General features: G+C 46.6%; 1 protein-coding gene across 1 annotated transcript; it reads left to right on the top strand.

Annotated features, from left to right (window-relative positions):
• Positions 1-3,690: 3,690 nt before the first annotated feature.
• Positions 3,691-13,324, top strand: saxo3 (stabilizer of axonemal microtubules 3). Its single transcript, XM_073034197.1, has 5 exons — positions 3,691-3,807; positions 5,132-5,332; positions 6,883-7,044; positions 8,024-8,151; positions 12,384-13,324. The coding sequence occupies exons 1-5, from the start codon at positions 3,709-3,711 to the stop codon at positions 12,790-12,792; spliced, it is 999 nt and encodes a 332-aa protein (XP_072890298.1). The 5' UTR covers positions 3,691-3,708; the 3' UTR covers positions 12,793-13,324.
• The last annotated feature ends 8,946 nt before the right edge of the window (positions 13,325-22,270 follow it).

The raw sequence follows: 22,270 nt of genomic DNA, 5'->3' as shown, positions 1-22,270 counted from the left end.
TGTAGTGGGGCATTCCACTGAGATGTAACACTGAGCGTCATAGGAAGTCATTCCTACCTGTGGCCATCAAACTTTACAACTCCTCCCTTGGAGTGTCAAGACACCCTGAGCCAATAGATTGGTCCTGGACTTCTTTCCACTTGGCATGATTAACTTATTATTATTTAATTATTTATGGTTTTATATTGCTATATTTCTTCACTATTCTTGGTTGGTGCAGCTGTAACGAAACCCAATTTCCCTCGGGATCAATAAAGTATGTCTGTCTGTCTGAGGCAACCAGAACTGATCACAATACCCCAAGTGGGGTCTGACTAGGGTCCTATATAGCTGCAATATTGCCTCAGCCCTTAAACTCAATCCCATGATTGATGAAGGCCAATGCACCGTATGCCTTCTTAACCACAGAGTCGACCTGCGCAGCAGCTTTGAGTGTCTTATGAACTTGGACCCCAAGATCCCTCTGATCCTCCACACTGCCAAGAGTCTTACTGTTAATACTATATTCTGCCATCATATCTGACCTACCAAAATGAACCACCTCACACTTATCTGGGTTGAACTCCATCTGCCACTTCTCAGCCCAGTTTTGCATCCTACCAATGTCCCGCTGTAACTTCTGACAGCCCTCCACACTATCGACAATAACCCCAACCTTTGTGTCATCAGCAAATTTACTAACCCATCCCTCCACTTCCTCATCCAGGTAAAAATTACGAAGAGTAGTGATCCTGGATCAGATCCCTGAGGCACTCCACTGGTGACCCGTATACAACCACTCTTTGCTTTCTGTGGGCAAGCCAGTACTGGATCCATAAAGCAATGTCCCATGCCTCCTTACTTTCTCTATAAGCCTTGCATGGAATACCTTAACAAATGCCTTGCTGAAATACATATACACTACATCTACTGCTGTACTTTCATCAATGTGTTTAGTCACATCTTCAAAGAATTCAATCAGGCTCGTAAGGCACGACCTGCCTTTGACAAAGCCATACTGACTATTCCTAATCATATTATGCCTCTCCAAATGTTCATAAATTCTGCCTCTCAGGATCTTCTCCATCAGCTTACCAACCACTGAAGTAAGACTCACTGGTCTATAATTTCCTGGGCTATCTCTATTCCCTTTCTTGAATAAGGGAGCAACATCCTCAACCTTCCAATCCTCTGGAACCTCTCCCGTCCCCATTGATGATGCAAAGATCATCGCCAGAGGCTCAGCAATCTCCTCCCTCGCCTCCCACAGTAGCCTGGGGTCTAACGTTAGACCTGACAAAGGGTCAGCCCAAAATGTGGACTGTATTTCTTCCTATAGATGCTGCCTGGCCTGCTGCGTTCCACCAGCACTTTGTGTGTGACTTATCCAACTGATGCTTTCCAAAAGCTCCAGCACATCCTCTTTCTTAATATCTACATGCTCAAGCTTTTCAGTCTGCTGTAAGTCATCCCTACAGTCGCCAAGATCCCTTTCCATAGTAGATACTGAAGCAAAGTATTCGTTAAGTACCTCTGCTATCTCCTCTGGTTCCTCAGGACTATTTTTTATTTAGCACTGCTTATTTAATTGAAAGTTTTTCTCTTATACTGCTGCTGCAAAGACAAATTTCATGACCTATACCGGTGGTTTAAGTCTGATTCTGATCAATGTTATGCCCCTTTCTTCCCTGGGGGGAATAGTCTCTAGGTATCCAGTCGATCTATGCCTCTTATCATCTCATTCACCTCTATCAAGTCACCCCTGGTCCTCTTCTATTTAAAAGTGAAAAGCTCTAGCTCGTTCAACACATCCTCATAAGACATGCTCTTTAATCTGGGTAACATACTGATAAATGTATCACCTTCTCTGAAGTTTCCAAGTCCTTCCTATAACGATGGAATCAGAACTGAACACAATATTCCAGATTCAGATTCATGTACTGTGTTGCATTTAGAGTGAAAAGCGTCGTTTGCTTTAAGCAACCAACATAATCTTAAGGAGGGGGGACAGCCCACAAGTGAATGGGATGCATTTGCTATTAATTACTATATTACAATGTTATGAAAGCAAGGTTTCATAGAACTGCAACATTACTTTGCGCTCTTGAACTCAATGCCCCAACTAATCAAGACCAACTCACCATATTTCTCCTTAACCATGCTACCAACTTGCACAGCAACTTGAGAGATCTATGGACTTGGACCACAAGATCCTTGTGCCTCCTCCCCCCATACTGTTAAAAATCCTGCCATTAACATTATACTCTGTTTTAAAGTTCGACTTCATGTTTTTTTGTTTTGAGATTTATCTGGGTCTGCCACATTCTTGAACCCTGAACTCCACCTCCCCTTATTATCATGTTAACTTTTCTTTTTGCAGTAGTTCAGATTGCAGTAAGTAACTTTGCGCCGTTCTCCTGTTCAACTCTCGCTGTAATTTATTGTATTCAAAGTAAAAATTATTACATGCACGCCATCAGGTACAATCCTGAAATTATTTTTCCCAGTGGGCATACTTAGCAAACCTATAAAGCAGTAAGTGTAAACAGGATCAATGAACAACAAACTGTGCAAATGCAAATAAAATAAATAGCATAAATAAATAAAATAAATAAAGTGAACCACCAGTTATGGGAACACCAGAAATAGAATCAGCGTCATGGTTGAGGGGTAGTAACTGTTCTTGAACTTGGTGGTGTGAATCCTGAGGCCCTTGTACCCTTCTACCTGATGGCAGCAGTGAGAAAAGAGCATGGCCTAGGTGGTGAGGATCTTTGATGGTGTTTGCTGCTTTTCTATGGCAAAGTTTCATGTAGACGTACTCAATGGTTGGGAGGCTTTTACCCGTGATGTACTGGGCCGAATTCACTACCTTTTGTAGGAATTTCCGCTGAAAGGCATGGGTGTTCCCATACCAGGCTGTAACTCAGCCAGTCAGCACACTTTCCACCACACATCTAGAGAAGTTAGAGAAGTTTTTGATGACATGCCGAATCTTCGCAGAATGAGGAGGAAGTAGGAAGTAGAAGTGCGGTCGTGCTTTCTTCACAATGATATTTATATGTTGGGTCCAGGACAGGCCCTCTGAGATAGTGTCACACAGGAATTTAAAGTTACGGACTCTCTACCTCTGATCCTTCGATGATTACTGGCTCATGGACCTCTGGGCTTCCTCTCCCGAAGTTTACGATCAGTTCATTGTTTTTATTGACACTGAGTGAGAAATTGTTGTTATTACACCACTCAGCCAAGTTTTCAATCCCCTCCTGTATGATTCCTCACCCCTTTGATACAGCCCACGACAGTGGTGTCGTCAGCAAACTTGTATATGGTGTTGAAGCTGTACTTAGACACACAGGCATGGGTGTAAATCGAGCAAAGTGGTGCTCCTGTGCTGATGGCGATTGTAGAGGAGATGTTTTTTGCCAATCCGAACTGACACACGAACCAAGAATTTCATTGCATTCTAGTTTAACCCGCAGTGAACCGATCTGATCTCCCCTCCCACATGGCGAAAGCCAGCCTAGGGATGGGACGTATCCGTCGGCGCAAGGTTCGGGAGCGGGGCCAGTATGAGTGTGGGCAGAGGGAAGTTGAGGGCGCATTGTTCCCGGTCGCCCTGCACCGCCGCCGCATGCTCTCCGCACCGTACCCTGCGTATTGACGTCATCACGGCGCAGTTTCCAAGGAAACCAGATAAACATTGAATGACCCGAAGGGGATGGAGCTATGGCGCTACCGGGTAGAAGGCAGGACCTACGCTGGACGAGCTCGGGCGTTGGTTTGCATCACTGCCCGGGCCGGGACTTCCCGCCCTCGGACCTCAGAGTGAGTGTCACGGTCAGACCGGGCAGGGGGATACGCTCCCTCCCATGGTTCACTCCCCACCACCCGGTTCAGGAGATCAGACTCCACACTCTCGGGTTAGGGGTTTCTCCCTGAGGTCACTCCGCCACACTCCACCCCCATGGTTAGGGGGATACTCGCTCACGGATACACCCATCGCCCGGGTCAGTGGGGACTCTCACCCCTGGTGGGCAGCGGGCCATACCCGGGATCACCCAAACCCCCTCGCCGGTTTAGCCCCCCCCCCCCCCCAAAGTAGATCAGAGGATTACTCCCTCCCCCGGGGTTCTGTAGGTCACTCCCGGGATCACTACCCACTCCCCGCGTCAGGGGACCATCTGGCCAGCAGGTTGGGACAGCGAGAAGGAAGGGCCAGAAGGTGTGATATTGCTGCAGTGTCCGGTTCAACCAGGGCCGGCCGGTGTCCGAAGCCAGCGATACGCTGAGGGTCAGCGCTGCGGGCATTCCGTTCGCAGCGGGGAAGCTGGACCGGTAATTCAGGGGCTGTTACCGGTAATGCGACACCTACTCAACGTTTTTGGAACAGCTTCTCCTCCAGATTCCTGAACCGGACAATTAACCCATGAGCGCGAGCTCATTACTCCTTTTTTGCACTGTTTATTTATTTTGTAATTTTACATTTTTGCACCATAATGCTCAAAATTGCAACTTCCGCTTCCATTGTGGAGGAAAATAAGGAACACGGGTCCATGTCTATAGAATACAACAACAGCGTACTATCTCTTTACATTAGATCTCCCAAAATGCAGCTCTGCATATTTGACTGGGTTAAACTCCATCTGCCACTTCTCTGCCCATATCTGCAATTGACCTCCAAGAGGATCACAACCCCATCATGGTTTGGAGGCTTGCGTGCCTCAATGACTCGGAGAGTTATGTTAGCTGGACTCAGGGCTATACGCTTTGGCTTTCGCTAGGGTCACCCATGCCAAACAGGTCAAAGGGTAGAGGCCAGACTAAATGTGAACAACTGGTCCTCCGGGTTCGGGGGTTCAGCTCGGGGCTAACAACCCTGGCTGGTCAAACAAAATTGTTAGGGAAACAGCAATGAAGAATCCTTCTCCATCTGAGTGTGAGGGTATTCCTGAGTCTCCTCCTGGGGCTTGCATGACTGACAGTAGTGAAAGGACACACTGAACAGCACGAGATATAGAGGATCTTCATTGCTGCCCTAAACACCCTCAGGCATAACGGGCAGTAAGTATCTGTAACTGACTCCGAAAGAGATCAAGGGGGTATTTCTGTAATAAATTTAAATCACCATATGAACCTTTGGTTGTTTCAGTCCTTTCTGAAGGAACCTCTCCCCCTGAAGCTGAGGGAATTAGATACCAACCATTCATGCGATGAGGTTTTCAATTACTATGAGACCACAACAGGCTTGACGCACAACCTCAAGACCATCGATGGAATCCTCGGTCACCCTCGGCACGTAAAGGTTCCAAGCCACTGGAATGTTCATTACATGAAGGATCTGACTGAGAAGGTGAGGCCAGCGCAGGTTAATTGGGTCTATTTTACTCGGGGTGGGTATACAGACACCCTTTCTGCCTGTTCATGTTCCCCAGTGTTTTGTACACTCTGATCACAGGTGAGGCAGTGGAGTGAAGCATTTGCTGCTTTGTCCCATCAAACACTTCTGGGACAGGGACAGCACAGCGAGAAAAGTGGAAAAGATGAAAGATTGGCTTTATTTGTCACAGGTACCTTGAAGCCTTGAAGCAAAGAGTGAAATGAATCGTTTTGTATCCATGACCAACTCTGCTGGCGGATGTGCCAGGGGAAGCCCCCCAGCATTGTCCCACACAGAACGCCCACAGCTTACTAACCCTAACCCGTACGTCTTTGGACTGGAGGAGGAAACCAGCGTGGCCAGATGAAACCCATGCGGTCACAGGGAGAACATACAACCTCCTTCCAGACAGTGGTGGGAATTGAACTCGGGTTGCTGGTACAGTAAAGCGTCCTGCTTGCCGCTACGGTACCACCTGTCCCTTAAAATATAAGAGTAAAGTTCCCTACAGCAGCCATTGACCCTCTCCCACCATTCCCCCTCTCCTCTTTATACTGGGCGCCTTTCCTCTCCAATCCCACTGCTGATACAGTGTTATGACCCGAAGTACCAGCAATTCCTTTCCCTTCCACGGATTCCTCTCGGCCCACTGAGTTCCCCCAGCAGATTATTTGAAAGCTCTTTATGTCCTGCTTCAAAAAGCTGTCCCAAACAGGTTAGACGCAGTGTCAAGACAACAAAGAAGGTGGATCTTTACAGCACAGTACTGTCCCCTCCCACATAGCCCTCCACTTTTTCTATCATCTAAGGGTTTCTTAAATGCCCCTGATGTATCTGCCTCTACCACCACCCCTGATATGCAGTCACCATTCTCTGTATAAAATACCAGCCTCTGACATCCCCCATACTTTCCTCCAATCACCTTACAATTATGCCCCCTCATGTTTGCCATTTACACCCGGGGAAAAGGTCTCTTGCCATCCAATCTATCCATGCCTCTCATCATCTTGTACACCTGTCATCCACCTTCACTCCAAAGAGAAAAGCCCCAGCTCGCTCCAGCTTTCTTCATAAGACATGCTCTCCAATCCAGGCAGTTTCCTGGTAAATCTGCTCTGCGCTCTCTCTAAATCTTCCACGTCCTTCCGACAATGAGGTGACCAGAACTGAGCAAACTACTCCGAGTTTCCTTACCCTCTCTCAACAAGCCCTCCCAGGGCAGGTACAAAGAGGTTAGCACTGAGTAAGGTACTGTCTGTTACTTCGAACTCTCAGTACAGATATCACAGGATCTGATTATACTGCAACTCATTGTATACTCTCCCCTCCAGCATTGCCGGGGCAAAGAGACGGAGGTACAGCGAGAGCTGATTTCACTCTGTTCCGTACATTCTGACCTGATAAGGACTCACGCGAACTAACGTCAAGCCTGGGCTGGTCCTTGACTATTGTCCTTTAGAAACTTGGGCCCATTAACTGTAGCTTCTTTCTCAAGATACCTTGCTTCTTTATCTGTATCACAGCTGAGCCGGCGAGACTGGAGATCTCCGCTGAGCATGGCCAACCAGACAAGTGAGATGAAGGACAAGTACACAGGGCGGCTTCCGTTGTCCATGGACACTGCCTTCCGGGCAGGACCGCAGCCGTTCTCTCTGGAGAATCACCTCAGCAATGGACCATCTAAAGTAAGGACGAGGAAAGCCGCCTTTGGAACCCAGCAGCTTCAGCAGTCCCATAGGTTAAACACGGACCCAGTTATCCATTGGCAAGCAAACGGGGGCATCTACAACACAGACACATATGTTCAGTGTGAAGACATGGGCAGTGCATACAATCATATAACATGCATGTGCACACTGCATATCTGCAGTGTGAATACACATTGATATGGATGTACACACACACATGCGGGCACAGACACACGCACATCAAACACACACACACACACACACATATACACAATATAATCATGTACATGTGTGGCTCCCCTCATATCCCTTCTCCTCACCTGTCCATCACCTCTCCGTGGGTCTCCACCTCCTTCCCTTTCTTCCATGGCCCACTCTCCTCTCCTATCAGATTCTTCAGAAACCAAAAGAAAATCTGCAGATGCTGGAAATCCAAGCAACACAACCAAGATGCTGCAGGCCAGGCAGCCTCTGTGGAATAAAGTACAGTCGATGTTTCAGGCTGAGACCCTTCAGCTAGTCTCCTGGATGAGTCCTGATGATGGGTCTTAGCCCAAAATGTCAGCTGTTTATCCCTCTCCATAGATGCTGCTTGACCTGCCGAATTGCTCCAGCATTTGGTGTGCGTTGCTTTGGATTTCCAGCATCTGCAGGATCTCCTGTGTCTCTGAAAGACTAGAGTCGTTTTCTTTGTAACTGGGAGAGCGGGGAGAGATTTAACCAGCGTTTCTAGTGGCCTGGGTGGAGCATGTGAGAGAGATGGCAGTAGTGCAGGCACAGTGTCTGAAGCTAACTGGAGGGAGTGTGGTCAGATGGAGGGTGTGTGTGGAGAGCCTAAGAGGGAGAGGAGGCTGAGTCCTCGCCACAGGGGATTGAAAGATGCGGTACCTTCAATGGCTCTTCATCGTCCAGCATGGATGATGTAGGCTGAAGGGCTCCACCTTGAGTTGTAACTTTCTATTACTAAACCTTGCAGAACATTGTGGCCAGCACAGAGAACCCAGCGCTGACCGGGAAGCAGTATTACGTTCGAGATAAGGACGTTCTTCGCCTCACTGACATTTACCTCTCGACCACCAACAAAGATTTCAGAGCCTTTAAAAAGTACGTTTATTTTTCATCTCGTTTACCGCTCCGACTGTGAAGCGCGCTTTCGTCTGGCAGACCTTGCCTCAAACACAGAGCAACACCCGCAAAACGCTGGAGGAACTCAGCAGGTCAGGCAGCATCAGAATACAGAGTTGTTGCTTCCGACTCTGGCTTCTGCCCCCTGCCTTTCCAGTCCTGATGAAGAGTCTCAGCCCAAAACAGCAACTCTTTATTCTTCTCCATTGATGCTGCCTGGCCTGCTGAGTTCCTCCAGCATTTTGTGCGTGTTGCTCTGGATTTCCAGCATCTGCAGTTTACGATTTGCCCTGACAACGACTGCCTAACAATATAGCTGCTCCCGTGTCGTCAAACATCCCAGTATTGTTGACTCAGAGATGCAATTGTAAGGCCATAAAACACAGGAGCAGAGTAAGGCCATTCAGCCCATCAAGTATGCTCCACATTTCAGTCATGGCTAATTGGGTGCTATGGTAGTACAGCAATACTGTTATAGCTTGGGGTTTCAGAGTTCAATTCCAACATCATCTGTGTGTCCTTCCCTTGGAATGCATGGGTTCTCTCCAGGTGCTCTGGTTTCTTCCCACAGGCCAAAGATGTACCGGTTAGTAGGTTAATTGGTCTTTGTAAATTGTCCCGTGATTAGCTTAGGGTTAAGTTGGGGGTTGCTGGGCAGTGTGGCTCGTAGGGCTGGGAGGGCCTATTCTGCACTAAAACTAATTTTGTTTCCCTTCTCCTGTCTTCTCCTGTAACCCTTAACTCCCCCCCCCACCCCCTTACCAATCACGAACCTATCAGTCTCTGCCTTAATGACCCAATGACTTGGCCTTCACAGCCATCTGCGGCAATGAATTCCACAGATTCAGCACCCAGCGAGGCAGAGCCTGATTGGTGAGGGGGTTGCGGTGAGAAGGCGGAAGAGTGAAGTTGGTAAAGAAATTTAACGTGTGCTCAAGCGGGGTGGGCCGTGAGCTGGCACAGTACCGTAGTGGTTAGCGCGACACCTTACAGCACCAGCAATCAAAGTTCAGTTCCCGCCGCTGGCTGTTGGGAGTTCGTATGTCCGAGTGGGTTTCATCCCGGTGTTCCAGTTTCCTTCCACATCCCAGAAATTTATGAGTTAGGGTTAGTGAGTTGTGGGCATGCTACGTTGGCATCAGAAGCATGGCAAGACCCTTAGCCGTGTTGCTGAGCAGAGAGATCTTGGGATCCAAGTTCATAGCTCCTTGAAAGTGGCTACACAGGTCGATTGGGTGGTTACAGCAGTTTACGGAATGCTTGCTTTTATTAGTCGAGGCAGATTTCAAAAGTCAGGAGGTTATAGAACTCCGGTTAGGCCGAATGTGAGGTATGATTCACAGTTTAGACAATTTAACCCAGATTTGAGGTGAGAGTCGATTTCACTCGCTCCCTGCGATCTCCACTTTTCTCTCCAGGGCGCTGGAGCCTTTGGCCATACTGTCGTTGGGTTAATTTAAATGCTGGCCCAGATAAATTGAAAAGACAGGGAGCCAGGATCCTAGGCGAGAGCTGATTTCGCTCGGTCTCTGCGATGGTCATCCCCATGGTGCTGAGGCAATGAAGACTGCCCCAGCGGCTGTGCTCCGAGCCCGCTAATATGATTAATATGATGAACTGAAAAGTGAGGCTTTGGGCCTACTCTGGGGCTGCTCCAGAGTTCAGCTCTCAGGACTCGGGTTTGGTTTGGAATGCTGTTGTTCACTTCAATTGTTTGCACGATTTTCAAATTGTTTTTCTTTCTCTTCTGCATCAGATGTTAGTCTTTTACTTTTATTTTTATTCTTTTTTTTCATTAATTGGGTTCTTTCGGAGTTCTTGCTTTGTGGCTGCCTGAAAGTGGACAGATCTCAAGGTTGTATAATTTATACCTTTTTTTGATAATAAATATACTTGAATTAGGTCAGATTGGGAGTATTTCTGGTCACCCCGCTATAGGAAGGATGTCGAGGCTTTGGAGAGGGTGCAGAAGAGGTTTACCGGGCTGCTGTCTGGTTTGGAGGGCTTGTGATATCGTGAGAGGCTGAATAAAATCTTGGGGTGTTTTCTTTGGAGGGCCGGAGGCTGAAGGGAGACATGATCAGGGCAGCTTCACCATGTCTAAGGAGGTTGGGTTTGAGGGAGTTCATCAGAGATTAGGACAATAGAGAGGTTGGGTTTGAGGGAGTTTGTCAGAGATTGGGACAATAGAGAGGTTGGGCTTGAGGGAGTTTGTCAGAGTTTGGGACAATAGAGAGGTTGGGTTTGAGGGAGTTTGTCAGAGATTGGGACAATAGAGAGGTTGGGTTTGAGGGAGTTTGTCAGAGATTGGGACAATAGAGAGGTTGGGTTTGAGGGAGTTCGTCAGAGATTGGGACAATAGAGAGGTTGGGTTTGAGGGAGTTTGTCAGAGTTTGGGACAATAGAGAGGTTGGGCTTGAGGGAGTTCGTCAGAGATTGGGACAATAGAGAGGTTGGGTTTGAGGGAGTTTGTCAGAGTTTGGGACAATAGAGAGGTTGGGCTTGAGGGAGTTCATCAGAGATTGGGACAATAGAGAGGTTGGGCTTGAGGGAGTTTGTCAGAGATTGGGACAATAGAGAGGTTGGGCTTGAGGGAGTTCATCAGAGATTGGGACAATAGAGAGGTTGGGTTTGAGGGAGTTTGTCAGAGATTGGGACAATAGAGAGGTTGGGTTTGAGGGAGTTCGTCAGAGATTGGGACAATAGAGAGGTTGGGTTTGAGGGAGTTCGTCAGAGATTGGGACAATAGAGAGGTTGGGTTTGAGGGAGTTCGTCAGAGATTGGGACAATAGAGAGGTTGGGTTTGAGGGAGTTTGTCAGAGTTTGGGACAATAGAGAGGTTGGGTTTGAGGGAGTTCGTCAGAGATTGGGACAATAGAGAGGTTGGGTTTGAGGGAGTTTGTCAGAGTTTGGGACAATAGAGAGGTTGGGCTTGAGGGAGTTCATCAGAGATTGGGACAATAGAGAGGTTGGGCTTGAGGGAGTTTGTCAGAGATTGGGACAATAGAGAGGTTGGGCTTGAGGGAGTTCGTCAGAGATTGGGACAATAGAGAGGTTGGGTTTGAGGGAGTTTGTCAGAGATTGGGACAATAGAGAGGTTGGGTTTGAGGGAGTTCGTCAGAGATTGGGACAATAGAGAGGTTGGGTTTGAGGGAGTTCGTCAGAGATTGGGACAATAGAGAGGTTGGGTTTGAGGGAGTTCGTCAGAGATTGGGACAATAGAGAGGTTGGGTTTGAGGGAGTTTGTCAGAGTTTGGGACAATAGAGAGGTTGGGTTTGAGGGAGTTCGTCAGAGATTGGGACAATAGAGAGGTTGGGTTTGAGGGAGTTTGTCAGAGTTTGGGACAATAGAGAGGTTGGGTTTGAGGGAGTTCGTCAGAGTTTGGGACAATAGAGAGGTTGGGTTTGAGGGAGTTCGTCAGAGTTTGGGACAATAGAGAGGTTGGGCTTGAGGGAGTTTGTCAGAGTTTGGGACAATAGAGAGGTTGGGCTTGAGGGAGTTCATCAGAGATTGGGACAATAGAGAGGTTGGGCTTGAGGGAGTTCATCAGAGATTGGGACAATAGAGAGGTTGGGTTTGAGGAAGTTTGTCAGAGATTGGGACAATAGAGAGGTTGGGCTTGAGGGAGTTCGTCAGAGATTGGGACAATAGAGAGGTTGGGTTTGAGGGAGTTTGTCAGAGTTTGGGACAATAGAGAGGTTGGGTTTGAGGGAGTTCGTCAGAGTTTGGGACAATAGAGAGGTTGGGTTTGAGGGAGTTTGTTAAAGTTTGGGAGGGGGAACTTTATGAATCATGAACGACTCTGACAGGCTGTGTGGCAGGAAGGATGTCGAGTATTTGCTGCCACTGGTTGGGAAGTCATGGAGTAACAGATCACTACAGCACAGAAATAAAGTATAGGGGGTAACATTTCCAAATAGGTGGCTGGACATTGAAGAGAGAGTTGAGAAGGAAACGCTGTCATTGTTGAAATTCTCTGTCACTGGGGACGGAGAGGCCGAGTCATTGAATCTATTCGGGGATAAAGCAGATATTTATCTGCTGCGCAGCTCTGACGTTTAACCACATAACACCAGGGACAGTGGCACAGAGAATACGATGTGTGTTTGGTGCTCTAGGTCCGTCTCCCATGAACCACCGAACACAGCTTGGCCTCGGGTAAAATGCCAGCCCGTCTGTCCTCACCCTCCACCCCTTCTTCTCACCACAGGGAGGAGCTGGAGGGATATCCAAAGAAGGACGTTGCCACCTTCTGGCAGACGGAAGACTACCCGAAGGCCTGGGGTCATGGGCTGAAGGAGAATCCCCTGCCCAAGGAAGCCCAGCACATCATCCGAGACCCTGGGCCGATGATCGACCCAGCCTTGTTCACCTCCCAGACCAGGATCCCCCGCCAGCCCAAGTGTCTGCCGCCTGTCCCGAACCGGGGCTTCAAGACCCTGTCCCAAGAGTCCTACCAGCCCCCCAACGACGTGAAGCGGACACAGGATGTTTCTTGCCCCCTGCGGGCACCATGGGTGGTGACTCAGGAGGCATCCGTCCCAGAGATCTTGTCCGTTCCCCGGATGTACAAGACGGAGAATATGGCATACGGAACCAGGCACCCCGTAGTCATCTGACAAGCCCCAAAGGAATTCAGATTTTCAGTTTTACATTGGACATGATATTGGAATTTTGCATCTCTTCATGAGGCCTTTCAGCCCATCAATGTTAACCCTGCTTTCTGATGGAGCTCTACATTTAACCCATTTCCCCCTCATTCCTCCATCTCCTTCAGTCTTTGCCTTGTCAAATGTTAAATTCAAGCTTCTGAAAGTAACTATTTCCACTTTCTTTCAAGCATCGTATATTCTACCTTACTCCTGACATCTCCCTCTGGTCCCTTTACCCACCGTGCCCTCAGTTTACTGATTGTCTCACCAGTGGCAACAGTCTCTCCTTGTTTAGCCTCCACCAACTCTCCACAAAAACCTTCTTGGCCCGAAGTTCAAAGGAGAATTGTTACCAAGAATTCATTTCAAATACCGTAAACGTTTGCTTGGAAGATCTGTGTTCTATCTAGAATCACAACCTCTTAAAACACAATGTCTTAATCAGCACTTGAAAATTCAGTAATAAATAAGAGAAAAGTTTATCTCGGCAGAAGCTATATTTTTAACTGTTTCTCGGAGTGGTTTTTAAACTAATTGGAGTGCAATTTGACTACACTACTCTCGGCAGTGGGAAATAGATGGAAAGCAAAATAGTAAAGTTTTAAATATTTTTTTAAATCAAAGTATGGTATGTATGATAACATCCATCTGTGTTGAAGGACAATGGTTTTTTTTTGGCATGGGAGTGACCTCTCTGGGGCATAAGCCTGGACAGGAGGTATGAAGATCCTGGGATGCCCATTTGGCAGGATGTATATGCCACCATGCATTTCAGTAAGATTCATTTTCTTACAGGCATTTACAGGGAAAAAAAGAGAAATACAATAGAATTTACTAAAAATCTGTACTCATACAGACCAATATTGACAAACAACCGGTTCACAAATGAGGAGAAACTGTGCAAATTAAAATAATACTGACAACATGAGTCATAGAGTCCCTGAAAGTAGGTTGTGGAAAAAGAGCTGTGGTTAGTGAAGTTACCCACGCCAGTTCAGGAGCCTGACAGTTGAAGGATAATACAGTAGCTGTTCCTGAACCTGGTGGTGTGGGACCTAAGGCTCCTGTACCTCCTGCCCAATGGTAGAAGTGAGAAGATGGTTCAGGAGCCTGATGGTTGTAGAGTGATGAAAGGATTTATTATGGTTTTAATTGGCTTAGGTTTATTGAGTGTCAGCCGTACACATAGTGTGATAGAGAACTGCAGCATGGAATAATGTTCTGTCCTATTGGCGAAATGGAACCAGGATGCTGTTCCACAGCTTCTGCTCGGACGTTTAATACGATCATCCCTCAGATGCTTCACGCTGCTGACGTGTGACTGCACTGCTACAGCCAGATCATACCGAATTATCAAGTTGGCTGATGCGGCTACAGTGTTCGGCCTCGTTAACAACGCTGACGAGGCGGTGTACAGAGAGGACAGTTGTGCAAGCCTCATCGTGGATAAGGCCAAGGAGATGATTCAGGACTTTAGGAAGGTGCAGTTGACCCCTCCTCACTGCACATCAAATGCTCCTCCGTGCCGAGGGTTACGAGCACCAAGTATGCCAGAGGGCACATAGAAGTAGTCTCACCTGGTCCCTCAACAAAACCTCTTTACTCAAGTTTCTCCTCTTCCTGAGGAAATGAGAGTGAGTGATGCTCCCCCACCTCCCTACATTCTAACAAATCTTTACAGGAGCACCATTGATTTTGGAGCAACAGTACAATTTATATGTGATATAGAAAAAACTGAATTACAAAGTTATGTAATTATGTTAAAAAGTTATATTAAGATAAGTAGCGCAAAATCAGAGTGCAGAGTTTGTATGTTCCTGTCAGGATTAAAGGCAAAATGAATCAGAATAAGGAACCTTGGTTCTCTAGGGATATTGGAACTCTGATAAAGAAGAAGAGAGAGAGGTATTGGCAACAGGGAGGAAATAAGATGCTTGAGGTGTATAAAAAGAGTAATACAATACTTAAGAAAGAAATCAGGGCTAAAAGAAGACATGAGGTTGCTTTGGCAGTCAAGGTGAAGGATAATCCTAAGAGCTTCTACAAGTATGTTAAGAGCAAAAGGATAGTAAGGGATAAAATTGGTCCTCTTGAAGATAAGAGTGGTCAGCTATGTATGTTTAACCAATCTATTAGAGTGTTTCGAGGAAGTTACCAGGAAAGTAGATGAAGGGAAGGCAGTGGATGTTGTATACATGGACTTCAGTAAGGCCTTTGACAAGGTCCCGCATGTGAGGTTAGTTAGGAAGATTCAGTTGCTAGGTATACATGGTGAGGTAGTAAATTGGATTAGACATTGGCTCAATGGAAGAAGCCAGAGAGTGGTAGTGGAGGATTGCTACTCTGAGTGGAGGCCTGTGACTAGTGGTGTGCCACAGGGATCAGTGCTGGGTCCATTGTTATTTGTCATCTATATCAATGATCTGGATGATAATGTGGTAAATTGGATCAGCAAATTTGCTGATGATACAAAGATTGGAAGTGTAGTGGACAGTGAGGAAGGTTTTCAAAGCTTGCAGAGGGATTTGGACCAGTTGGAGGAATGGGCTGAAAAATGGCAGATGGAGTTTAATGCGGACAAGTGTGAGGTATTGCACTTCGGAAGGTCAAACCAAGGTAGAACATACAAGGTAAATGGTAGGACACTGAGGAGTGCAGTAGAACAGAGGGATCTGGGAGTACAGATACATAATTTCCTAAAAGTGGTGTCACAAGTAGATAGGGTTATAAAGAGAGCTTTTGGTACATTGGTCTTTATAAATCAAAGTAATGAGTATAAGAGTTGTAATTGTGAGGTTGTATAAGAGATTGGTGAGACCGAATTTGGAGTATTGTGTGCAGTTTTGGTCACTTAATTACAGGAAGATTATTAATAAGGTTGACAGAGTGCAGAGAAGGTTTACAAGGATGTTGCCAAGACTTGAGAAACTGAGTTACAGAGAAAGGTTGAATAGGTTAGGACTTTATTCCCTGGAGCGTAGGAGAATGAGGGGAGATTTGATAGAGGTGGATAAAATTATGATGGGTATAGATAGAGTGAATGCAAGCAGGTTTTTTCCACTGAGGCCAGGGGAGAAAAAAACCAGAGGTCATGGGTTAAGGGGGAAGGGGGAAAAGTTTAAAGGGAACATTGGGGGGGCTTCTTCACACAGAGAGTGGTGGGAGTGCGGAATGAGCTGCCAGATGAAGTGGTAAATGTGGGCTCACTTTTAACATTTAAGAAAAACTTGGACAGGTACATGGATGAGAGGTGTATGGAGGGATATGGTCCAGGTGCAGGTCAGTGGGACTAGGCAGAAAAATGGTTCGGCACAGCCAAGAAGGGCCAAAAGGCCTGTTTCTGTGCTGTAATGTTCTATGGTTCTATGTTCTAAAATCAGAAATTTAAAAAATTCTGAGGTAGTGTTCATGGGTTCAATGTCCATTTAGGAATCAGATAGCAGACGGGGAGAAGCTGTTCCTGAATCACTGAGTGTGTGCCTTCAGGCTTCTGTACCTCCTTCCTGATGGTAACAATGAGAAGAGGGCATGTCCTGGGTGGTGGGGGTCCTTAATGATGGACGCTGCTTTTCTGAGGCACCACCAAGTCCAAAGTGTCTTGATTACTATGGAGACTACTACCCAAGATGAAACTGACTAATTTTACATCTTTCTGTAACTTCTCTTGATCCTGTGCAGTAGCAACCCCCCCCCCCCCGCCCCTGAATACCAGCCGGTGATGCAGCCAGTCAGAATACTCTCCACGGTACATCTACAGAGGATTTTGAATGTTTTAGATGATAAACCAAATCTCTTCGAACTCCTGGTGAAATATGGCCACTCTCTTCCCTTCTTTACAGCTGCACAAATATGTTGGGATCAGGTTAGATCCTCAGAGATATTAATAGCCAGGGACTTGAAATTGCTCACTCTCTCCACTTCCGATCCCTGTGAAGATTGGTTTGTGTTCCCTCGTAATACACTTTCTGAAGTCCACAATCAGTGCTTTGGTTTTACTGACGTTGAGTGCAAGGTTGGTGCCGTGACACCACTCAACTAACTGGTATATCTCGCTCCTGTACGCCCTCTCGTCACCAACTGAGATTCTGCCAACAACAGTGGTATCATTAGTAGATTTATACATGGCATTTCAGCAGTGCCTAGCCACACAGTCATAGGTATGGAGGAAGTAGAGCAGCGGGCTAAGCACACATCACTGAGGTGTACCAGTGTTGATCGTCAGCAAGATGGAGATGTTATTAGATTGTGGTCTTCTGGTTAGGAAGTCGAGGATCCAGTTGCAGAGGGAGGTACAGAGGCCCAGGTTCTAAAGCTTTTCAATCAGGACTGTGGGAATGACGGTGTTGAACACTGAGCTATAGCATCCCGACATAGGTACTTGTAGAGGCCTGGTGATCCAAGGCCACATGGAGAGCCATTGAGAGCATGTCCGCTGAGGGCCTACTGTACCGATAAGCAAATCGCATTTGGTCCTTGTCCTTGCTTAGGCCGGAGTTGACTCCAGCCATAACCAACATCTCAAAGCACTTCATCACCGTAGACGTGAACGTTACTGGACGTTAGCTCTTCTTGGACACTGGTATGATTGTTGTCCCTTTGAACCAGGTGGAAACTTCCGACCGTAGCAGTGAGATATACAACCCTGAAATTTATTATTTCGTGGACATACTCAAGAAATCTATATAATAATAATAACCACAGCAGAAACAATGAAAGACCATTGAATTAGGGTGTTAAATGACAGAAGACAACAAACTGTGCAATTACAAAAAGAAGAAATAATAATACATTTGGCACAGCATTGTGGGCCAAAGGGCCTGTATTGTGCTGTAGGTTTTCTATGTTTCTAAATAATAAATAAATATTGAGAACATGAGATGAAGAGTCCTTGAAAGTGAGTCCATAGGTTGTGGGAACAATTCAATAATGGGGTGAGTGAAGTTGAGTGAAGCTATCCCCATTGGTTCAAGAGCCCGATGGTTGAGGGGTAATAAGTGTTTCTAAACCTGGTGGCGTGAGTCCTGAGGCTCCTGCATCTTCTCCCTGAAGGCAGCAGTGAGAAGGAAGCATGTCCTGGGAGGTGGGAGTCTCTGATTATGGATGCTGCTCATGTGTCTCATGTAGACGTCTTTAATGGTTAGGAGGGCTTTACCCGTGATGGAATTGCAAGGCATCTGAACGCATATCCCTACAAAGGATTGTGAGGACTGTTGAGAAGATCATCGGGGCCTCTCTTCCACTCATCTGAGATAGGTATCAGGAGTGCTGTGTAAGCATTGTCTCCCATACCATCCATCCAACAATCTCATTGAACCCTTGCCCCCACCATCAGGCAGGAGGTAAAAGAACTGTTAGGATGGGAAACAGCTTCTTCTCCCAGGCCTTGAGACTACTGAACTCCCTGGTCTCATCAGGTACGAAGTTCCAGTAGTACTATACTGTATACTTTTTAGCTTGTGTCATGAATGCACCTTTTGCTGAAAGCCAGTCTTCTGGTATATATTTTATTATTTGATTTATTTGTGGTGATATTACTTTATGTGTTGTGTGTGAGTTACTTCTACTGTTTTGTGCACTTTGATCCGGAGGAACGTTGTTTTATTTGGCAGTAGACACAAGTACGGTTGAATAACAATAAATGTATACTAGAACTTGAAACAATATCTCTAACCCATCTAGTCTATGCTGAACCCTAGTTCTGTCTAGTCCCATCGACCAGCATCAGGACCATAGACCTCATACCTCTTCCATCCATGTGCTTATCCAAACTTCCCTTCAATGCTAAAATCAAATCTATATTTACCACTTCCAGTGGCAGCTCATTCCACACGCTCATCACGCTCTGAGTGAAGAGTCCCTTCCTTATGTTCCCCTTAACCTATGACCTCTATTTCTAGTCTCAGCCAACCTCAGCAGGAAAGGCCTGCATTCATTTATCCTGTCTATACCCCTCATATACCTCTATCAAATCCATGCCCTCCCCCATTCTCTTTCACTCTAGGGAATTAAATCCTAACCTATTCAACCTTTCCCTGTAACTCAGATCCTCGAGTCTCGGCAACATCTTTGTAAATTTCCTCTGCACTCTTTCCAATCTTGTAGATATCTTTCCTGTTGGCAGATACTAGAAGTGCTCCAAATTAGGTCTAATTCAACTTCAAAATAACATCCTGTAAACAATATTTTGATTTATGAAGACCAATTGCCAAAAGCTCTCCTTACAGCCCGACCTACTTTCAAGGAATTACGGATCTGTATTCCCAGATCGTCTTCTGTGTGCTGCTTCAGTCCTTAGGGACCTTTTTCGGAATGTGGATAAGTTTGGAAGGTTCTGGCAGCTGTCTCTGCAGGCCACTTCTTCCCTGAGCCTATTCAGCCCATCGAGTCTGCTCCACCATTCCATCATTCCATCCATTATCCCATTCTCCTGCCCTCTGGGCCTAGTCTGGGCCTCAGACAGGATGAAGAGGTCAATACTCCCCAATGCCATTAGGCTTTACAATTCTACCGCCAGGACTTAAGAACTTTTTAAAAGCTATTATTAATGCTTTTTGAGATAGTGATTTAGATGCATATCATATTTTTTTACTGAGTTAAGTATTGTATGTAATTAGTTTTGCTACAACAAGTGTATGGGACATTGGAAAAAGTTGAATTTCCCCATGGGGATGAATAAAGTATCTATCTATCTATCTATCTATCTATCTAGTACTTACTTACTGCCTGTTACATTGCTGGTGTTTAGGGCACGAGTGAAGAACCTCCATCTCTCTCTGACCTTGGCCATCTTCTCTATTATGCAGAGTCCTCGTTTCTACCTCTGTGTTATGGCACCACTCTGTCTTTTGCCTCCCACATTTCCTCTGCCCTTCAGAAGCCCCGTGGAGTGCTGTCTTGATGATGGAATCGGCTTCTCTTCTCATCTTGGTCTCAGCAGAGATCAGGGCTTCCTTCATCGTGTCAGTAGCTCAGAATTCACTACTAACAGCCATGCAAGTTCTGAGTGGAGACACGGGAATACCGTCACACTCAGATATAGAACTCATTGTTGTTTCTGCAACTATTTTTTCTTGACCAGTCAAGAAAACAGACAGACAGACAGACATACTTTATTGATCCTGAGGGAAATTGGGTTTCGATACAGCCGCACCAACCAAGAATAGTGAAGAAATATAGCAATATAAAACCACAAATAATTAAATAATGATAAGTTAATCATGCCAAGTGGAAATAAGTCCAGGACCAGCCTGTTGGCTCAGGGTGTCTGACACTCCGAGGGAGGAGTTGTAAAGTTTGATGGCCACAGGCAGGAATGACTTCCTATGACGCTCAGTGTTGCATCTCGGTGGAATGAGTCTCTGGCTGAATGTACTCCCGTGCCTAACCAGTACATTATGGAGTGGATGGGAGACATTGTCCAAGATGGCATGCAACTTGGACAGCATCCTCTTTTCAGACACCACTGTCAGAGAGTCCAGTTCCACCCCCACAACATCACTGGCCTTACGAATGAGTTTGTTGATTCTGTTGGTGTCTGCTACCCTCAGCCTGCTGCCCCAGCACACAACAGCAAACATGATAGCACTGGCCACCACAGACTCGTAGAACATCCTCAGCATCGTCCGGCAGATGTTAAAGGACCTCAGTCTCCTCAGGAAATAGAGACGGCTCTGACCCTTCTTGTAGACAGCCTCAGTGTTCTTTGACCAGTCCAGTTTATTGTCCATTTGTATCCCCAGGTATTTGTAATCCTCCACCATGTCCACATTGACCTCTTGGATGGAAACAGGGGTCACCGGTGCCTTAGCCCTCCTCAGGTCCACCACCAGCTCCTTAGTCTTTTTCACATTAAGCTGCAGATGATTCTGCTCGCACCATGTGACAAAGTTTCCCACCGTAGCCCTGTACTCAGCCTCATCTCCCTTGCTGATGCACCCAACAATGGCAGAGTCATCGGAAAACTTCTGAAGATGGCAAGACTCTGTGTTGTAGCTGAAGTCCGAGGAGTAGATGGTGAAGAGAAAGGGAGACAAGACAGTCCCCTGTGGAGCCCCAGTGCTGCTGACCACTCTGTCTGACACACAGTGTTGCAAGCGCACGTACTGTGGTCTGCCAGTCAGGTAATCAATAATCCATGACACCAGGGAAGCATCCACCTGCATCACTGTCAGCTTCTCACCCAGCAGAGCAGGGCGGATGGTGGTGAACGCACTGGAGAAGTCAAAAATCACAGTGCTCACCGGCTTGTCCAGGTGGGCATAGACACAGTTCAGCAGGTAGACGATGGCATCCTCAACTCCTAGTCGGGGCTGATAGGCGAACTGGAGGGAGTCTAAGTGTGGCATAACCGTAGGCTGGAGCTGCTCTAGAACAAGTCTCTCCAGGGTCTTCATGATGTGGGAGGTCAATGCCACCGGTCTGTAGTCATTGGAGCCACTGGGGCATGGTCTCTTCGGTACAGGGACGAGGCAGGACATCTTCCACAGCACAGGAACCCTCTGAACCCCTGAACCTGGCGGACCGGTGGACCTCTCTAGGTCTGACCTCTACCCTTTGACCTGTTTGGTATGGGTGACCCTACCAAGAGCCAAAGCATAAATCCCTGACTCCAGCCAACGTAGCTCTCTGGATCATTGAAGCATGCAGGCCTCCAAGCCACGACGAGGTTGTGACCCTCTTGGAGGTCTGGTCCCAGACCTTCTCGTTGTAGGAAACATCCTCTCCACATCCACTCTATCTGGGCCTTTCAATATTTGATAGGTTTCAATGAGATCCCGCCCCATCCTTCTTCTAAACTCCAGTGAGTACAGGCCCACGGCCATCAAATGCTCCTCACACATTAACCCTTTCATTCCCTAGATCATTCTCGTGAACCTTCTCTGGACCCTCTTGAGTGCCAGCACATCTTTTCTTCGATGAGGGGCCCAAAATTGCTCACAGTGCTCCAAGTGCAGTCTGACCGACGCCTCAGAAAACCTCAGCATTACATCCCCGCTTTTATGTTCTAGTCCCGTCAAAATGGATATCTGCCTTTAATTTACTCGTTAACTTTGCTTGCGTTTTACATTCATCTTCCCCTTTGTGCCTGGGTTTTCCATTGCTATTGCGATGTTTATAATATCTTCCATTTGAAGAAAGATACAAAATATTAACTCAAAGTTGCTGCCATTTGCCATTGTCGATTGGCCGGTCTTGAAAGGTACCAAGTTACATTCCTTTACATTCACATGTCTGCTTCAAATTACTTGTACATCATTTTCTCCTCATTTTTTAAACATCATCTTCTGCTGGTTTCCAAAATATTCCCAATCTGCCACTAATCTTCACCATTCTTTGGCAATGCAGCTGAAATCGGTTATTAATAAACAACCCAAGGTTGTTACTAAAGAAACCAGTAGCTTCGGAAATGCCATTGATCCACAGAGATTTCCAGTAACTCCATCTG

The sequence above is a fragment of the Hemitrygon akajei genome, chromosome 31, assembly GCF_048418815.1.
Source record: "Hemitrygon akajei chromosome 31, sHemAka1.3, whole genome shotgun sequence".
NCBI classification, from domain to species: domain Eukaryota; kingdom Metazoa; phylum Chordata; class Chondrichthyes; order Myliobatiformes; family Dasyatidae; genus Hemitrygon; species Hemitrygon akajei.
The sequence above is the reverse complement of the archived record's forward strand: the minus strand, read 5'-3'. Positions and strand labels throughout refer to the sequence as shown.

Excerpts from the sequence above, each read along its gene's own strand:
- saxo3 (XM_073034197.1), top strand. The coding sequence starts at position 3,709 with ATGGCGCTACCGGGTAGAAGGCAGGACCTACGCTGGACGAGCTCGGGC. Across the intron at positions 3,808-5,131 it reads TCCCGCCCTCGGACCTCAGA|TCCTTTCTGAAGGAACCTCT; the intron begins GTGAGTGTCACG and ends TGGTTGTTTCAG. Across the intron at positions 5,333-6,882 it reads TGAAGGATCTGACTGAGAAG|CTGAGCCGGCGAGACTGGAG; the intron begins GTGAGGCCAGCG and ends TCTGTATCACAG.